This window comes from Benincasa hispida, chromosome 6 (genome assembly GCF_027475165.1).
Source record: "Benincasa hispida cultivar pf3 chromosome 6, pf3_genome.v1.1, whole genome shotgun sequence".
Classification (NCBI taxonomy): Eukaryota; Viridiplantae; Streptophyta; class Magnoliopsida; order Cucurbitales; family Cucurbitaceae; genus Benincasa; species Benincasa hispida.
The window spans coordinates 32,927,055-32,933,141 of NC_143483.1; the positions used below are offsets into that span (position 1 = coordinate 32,927,055).

The 6,087-nt window shown below is 39.7% G+C and overlaps 1 protein-coding gene across 1 annotated transcript; it reads left to right on the forward strand.

The window, feature by feature from the left end:
• Window positions 1-767: 767 nt before the first annotated feature.
• Window positions 768-4,951, forward strand: LOC150035605 (uncharacterized). The gene is made up of 10 exons (XM_090314370.1): window positions 768-918; window positions 1,569-1,682; window positions 1,781-2,407; window positions 2,472-2,617; window positions 2,660-2,899; window positions 3,034-3,417; window positions 4,046-4,143; window positions 4,416-4,521; window positions 4,563-4,745; window positions 4,874-4,951. The coding sequence occupies exons 1-10, from the start codon at window positions 768-770 to the stop codon at window positions 4,949-4,951; spliced, it is 2,127 nt and encodes a 708-aa protein (XP_090170496.1).
• Window positions 4,952-6,087: the final 1,136 nt, after the last annotated feature.

Genomic DNA, 6,087 nt, shown 5'->3' on the forward strand with positions numbered 1-6,087 from the left:
AGAAGTACTTAGCTAGCATGACTTAAGATTTACATTTTATGCGATCATCTTGTCTTATGTATGCATCATTCACCCTTTAGATATACTTGAGAGAGTAGTCTAAAGATAGAATCTAGACTTGAGAGAGTCAGATTAGAATCGCATAAGCAAGAAATAGAAACTTAGACATAAGTTCTATTACTATTACACATTGCATGTGCCCTAGAAATAGGAATGATTGTATGCGGTCACCTTGTTTTATGTGTGCATCGTTCATCATCGCATGGACAAGAATAGAGGCTTAGATATAAGTCCTATCGACTGTTTCATATACACATCACATGTGTCCTAGAAATAGGAATTATGGCATTCTGCATTGAAAAATGACGTGATGTTATTTGTGTGTAGCATGATCGCATAAATTGTGCACAATCTTAGGAAATGTTAGCTGAACCCCTTCTCAACCCCTTCATCGCATACTCATTGTAACTCTATGCTTTTATCAACTCCGCGTTCAATTCCGTCGTATAGGAAATTTTTTTAATCAAAACACTACCCACTTCATTTATTTACCACCGCAATAGAATCGAAGAGTCTGCCACATATTTACTTAGTAGTCTCTGTGTTCGACCCTGGACTTACCAAGAAACCTAAGAAGGCTTATACTTGGGTTTTATTAAGGAAACTTGCATGTTCACCACATAACACACATCACCGCAAACTCACACCATAACACATCACAATTACACGTATCAACTAGCGATCGGAGTAAACTCAAGAAAGTCGAGATGCCGGTGTTCAACAGAAGTGATCCAGATGCGTGGCTATTCAGAGCAGATCGCTACTTTCAGATTCATAAACTAATGGAATCCGAGAAGATGACGGTAGCGGTTGTAAGTTTCGACGGCGCCACGTTAGACTGGTACCAATCTAAGGAAGGTAGGGAGCTGTTCAAAGATTGGGAAGATCTAAACGGAAGAATGTTAGTTCGATTCTGATCTTTAAGAGAGGGATCGATTTGTGGTAGATTCTTGGCTATCAAATAAGAAACCACTGTAGAAGCATATTGAAACATGTTTGATAAATTGGTGGCGCCATTACCACATCTTCTGAATGAAGTGTTGGAAGAGACATTAATGAACGGTTTAGCACCATGGATAAAAGCTGAGGTCGAGTGTTGGGAACCATCAGGGCTAGCGCAAATGATGTCGTTAGCACATCATGTTGAAGATAGAGAGAATGCGCAGGTCGAAGTGGGTCGGGCGCGAATGTTCAGAGGTAAGATCCAAAACTCAAATTCTTTGAAATTTAATATTGATAATGTGAGTAATTCGGGAAGTAATTGTGATACGAAAGAAAGAGGGAAGTCAGGAGAGACATTTCTGATAAGGACAATTACGTTGGGAGGTGTGTCTACTAACGACAACTAGAGAGAAACTCCGGCTGGGAGGTTAACAGACGTTGAATTCCAAATGAAGAGAGAGAAAGGCTTTGTTTTCGATGCGATGAAAAGTATACTGTGGGGCATCGATGCAAATGGCGTGAACTTAGAGAACTGAGGTTGCTCATTGTGCATGTGTTCGGTGAAGAGTCGGAATTGCATGAAGAAGACGAAATGAGAGAGGAGACGCTGGAATTGAACATGCTAATCGTGAATGGAGAAGTCTCGCCGATTACGAAACTCTCTGTGAATTCGATTGTGGGTTTGAAAAATCCTCGAACAATGAAGATTAAAGGAGAGATCAAGGGGAACCAGTTGTGATATTGGTTGACTGTGGAGCTACTCACAATTTCATATCAGAGGTAATAGCGAATCGTATGCAGTTAGAAATCCCAGAAACGACAAATTACGGGGTAGTTTTGGGATTGAGAGCCGTGGTACAGGGTATAGGAGTATGTAAGAATATGGAAATGATGATAGAAGAATGGAAGGTGAATGATAACTTTCTGTCATTAGAGCTTATAAGTGTAGATGTTATTTTAGGGATGCAATGTCTACACTCTTTGGGGAAAACAGAGGTCGATTGGCAGAATTTAACAATGACTTTTGTTCATGAGGGCCAAAAAGTTACCTTGCAGGGTGATCCAAGTCTGATGAAAGCAAGAATTAGTCTGAAGTGTATGGTGAAGACTTGGGAAGCCGGGGATCAAGGGTTTTTGGTTGAATGTAGAATGATGCATGGAGGTGAATCTGTGGTAGAGCAATTTGGTATTAGGGAAATCGACACAATTCCAGAATCTCTATCAATTTTGTTAACTAAGTTTAAGGATGTATTTGAATGGCCGAAGGAATTGCCTCCTTGTCGAAGTATAGAGCATCATATACACTTGAAGGAAGGAACTAACCCAATAAATGTTCGACCCTACCGATATGCATATCACCAAAAGGTAGAGATGGAGAAATTGGTCGAGGAAATGTTGGCTTCAGGCATCATTAGGCTAAGCACAAGTCCCTATTCAAGTCCTGTTCTACTGGAAGTTCCTGATTCCAGTGGTGGAAGAGCTTTTTGATGAATTGAATGGAGCTGCTTTATTCTCTAAGTTGGACTTGAAGTCGGGTTACCATCAAATCAGGATGAACTCGAGGGATGTGGAGAAGACTGCTTTCCGGACACATGAAGGACATTACGAATTCCTGGTAATTCCTTTTGGTTTAACTAATGCACCTTCCACATTTCAGGCACTGATGAATACCATATTCAAGCCTTACTTACGTCATTTTATGTTAGTATTCTTTAATGATATACTAGTGTATAGTAGAAGTCTAGAGAAGCACTTGCAACATCTAGAAGTGGTGCTATTAGTGTTAAGGGAGAATGAGCTCTATGCTAATAGGAAGAAATGTCAATTTACAAAGGACAAAGTAGAGTATTTGGGGCATATAATTTCAAACCAAGCAGTGGAGGTAGACCTGGAGAAGGTACGGCCAGTGCCTAAGACAATTAAGAAAGTGAGGGGTTCTTGGGGTTATCTAGATACTACTAGAGATTTGTACAAAATTATGTGAGTATAGCGGCTTCGTTGACAAGGATTTTAAAAGAAGGGGTCTTTCAGTGGACGGAGGAAACTCAATATGCCTTTGAGAAACTCAAAACTGCTATGATGATGTTGCCCGTGTTGGCATTGCCTGATTTCAGTATACCCTTTGAAATGGAGACCAATGCTTCGGGGTATGGCATAGGAGCGGAGCTAGTGCAGCGGAGACGACCTATTTCTTTTTACAGCCATACTCTGTCAATGAGGGACCATGTGAAACTAGTATATGAGAGGGAGTTGTTAGCTGTTGTCATGGTCGTGCAAAGGTGGAGACCTTACTTGTTGGGAAGACGATTCGTAACTAAAACTGATCAGAAAGCATTGAAGATTTTGCTTGAGCAAAGGACGATACAACCACAACATCAGAAGTGGGTTGCTAAACTACTTGGTTATGATTTTGAAGTAGTTTATCGTCTAGGATTGGAGAATGAGTCGCGGATGCGTTGTCCCGAGTGGAAATGGAAACTCAGATGGCTCAGTTGTCAGATCCTACTATGATCGATATGGCTGTAATTCAGAAGGAAGTAGACTAGGATGATCGGTTGCAACGAATCAAGGGCCGTGAATTGCAAAAGGAAGACGGAGTACAAGATTTTTCTCTCCATCAGGGTGTGGTGAAGTACAAAGGGAGGTTAGTAATTTCAAGTACTTCGTCTTTGATACCTACTATCATGCATACATATCATGACTCTGTTTTTAGTGGTCATTTGGGATTTCTGAGAACATATAAAAGAATATCAGGGGAATTGTATTGGGAAGGGATAAAGAGAGCTGTTAAGAAATATGTTGAAGAATGCATGGTCTGTTAGAGGAAAAAATCCTTGGTATTGTCTCCGACAGGGTTATTAATGTCGCTCCTTATTCCTAATGTTGTATGGACTGACATATCGATGGATTTTATTGAAGGCCTACCCAAAGCCAAAGGGTATGATGTGATCTTAGTAGTAGTGGACAGACTGAGCAAGTATGCTCATTTCTTGTCCTTAAAACATCCTCTGAATGCTGGTGTTGTAGTCGATGTATTTTGTAGAGAAGTAATGAAGTTGCATGGGGTGCCAAAGTCTATTGTCTCAGACCAGGACAAGGTATTTGTGAGCCACTTCTGGCAAGAGTTGTTCAGGTTGTCAGGTACCAAGCTTCATCGCAGCACAACATATCTTCCTCAATCGGATGGTCAGACAGAGGTGGTGAATAGTAGCGTAGAAATGTACTTGAGATGTTTCTGTGGGGAACGTTCAAAAGAGTGGATTAATTGGTTGCATTGGACGAAGTATTGGTATAATACTATGTATAATGCCTCAAATGGTTTTTCTCCTTTTCAAATTATTTATGGACGTCCTTCTCCATTGTTAATTTATTATGGGGATGATTGCACTTTGAATGCAACATTGGACAAACAGATGCGAGATAGGGATGCTGCCTTGTGTACTTAAGGAGCATTTGAGGGTGGCTCAAGAGAAAATGAAGAAATTTGCGGATAAGAAAAGAATGGATGTAGAGTTTCAAGTCAGATAATGGTATGGTTGAAGTTGCGCCCATATTGCCAGATCTCAGTGCGACAAAAGCGATATGTCAAATTGTCTCCCAAGTATTATGGCCCATATCAAGTTATTGATAGGGTGGGATTGGTAGCTTATAAATTGGAGCTTCCATCAACAATGTCAATCCATCCAATATTCCATGTTTCGCAACTTAAAAAGGTGACTGGAAAACCAGAAGGGAAGTCATTGGTAGATCCTTTAGTCAATGAAAACCATACCTAGCTAACTGAACCAAAGGCTGTATTGTGTTCTCGGCCTCAATAGTGTATTTTGAAGTGTCAAAATTTGAATGACTTAGTGCTTACCTTGACAACAAGGTAAAGGTGGAGGAGGGAGGTTTTGGTGAAATGGAAAGGTTTGCCGAAACACGAGGCGACTTGGGAGGTGTTGGATGATTTTCAATATCAATTTCCAGAATTTTACCTTGACAACAAGGTAAAGGTGGAGGAGGGAGGTAATGTTAGGCCTCCGATTGTACTGTAGTATCAAAGAAGGAAGAATAAGGGTAATATGGGAAAAGTAGTAGTTACGGCGGTTAGAGAGGTTAGGGACCACAGTTAAGTGGCTTTCAATTCGGTTGGGAGAAGTTCTCATTTAAAAGAAGAGGGAAGCGGGATAGGGAAAGAATTGAATATCTTGGGTGAGGAAAGTGAGCTCTCGCGTTTGTGGGGAGTTTGGGTTAGATTGATCGTGTAAAGGCGACAGAAGAGTATCGTTCATCGTCTACTTCATCTACTAGGCGATCGTGTAGAAGAGTCTCAGCGATCATGTAGTAAGTGTAAATGATTGTGTAGAAGTTAGTGTGATCATGTAGAAGATAGTGCGATCATGTAGTTGTTGTTTGTTTGTTATCGTTTAGCAAAGTATATGTAAAACGTTTTGCGGAATTGATATAAAATTGTGTAATCGCACTTTACCAATAAATAAATTCTAAACGATCAGTTTCCTATCAGGTTGTAGGGTCATCGCTATGCTTTCAACAGCTAGAATGTTAGATGAGACTAAATAAGAAGCCTGGACAAAATTAGTACTAGAGGTTAGCATTCAAACAGACTTAAACATGCAGTCAATATCTGACTTGGCAACCTTGACTTCATTCTTTAGTTCAAATATAATACTTAGAAGCTTGTGATTATCACAGATCAAACTTTCAATTCTCTCTTTCTGAACAGCTAAAACTTCGGAATCTTCAATTCATTTATGATGTAGATCATCATATGAGGTTGCTTGATTATCTAGCTTCAATACCAGGAAAATCAAAATCATGCATGACACTACAATTTTTCTCCACGTGCTTTCCAACAATGTCATTACAAATGCTTCTGACAAGAGCAAAAACTTCCTCATTAGAGTCACTACTAACATCACACTCATCATCAGTCAAGGTAACTGAGTAATGTTTGTTTTGTTTTTTGAGATAATTTGGACATTTAGCTTGAAAGTGTTCAAATCCTTCACATTCTCTACATTTAAAATTTTTCCCTATAGTATTTTAAAAGATATTGTAGCCTTTCTCACTTTCTTTAACCTT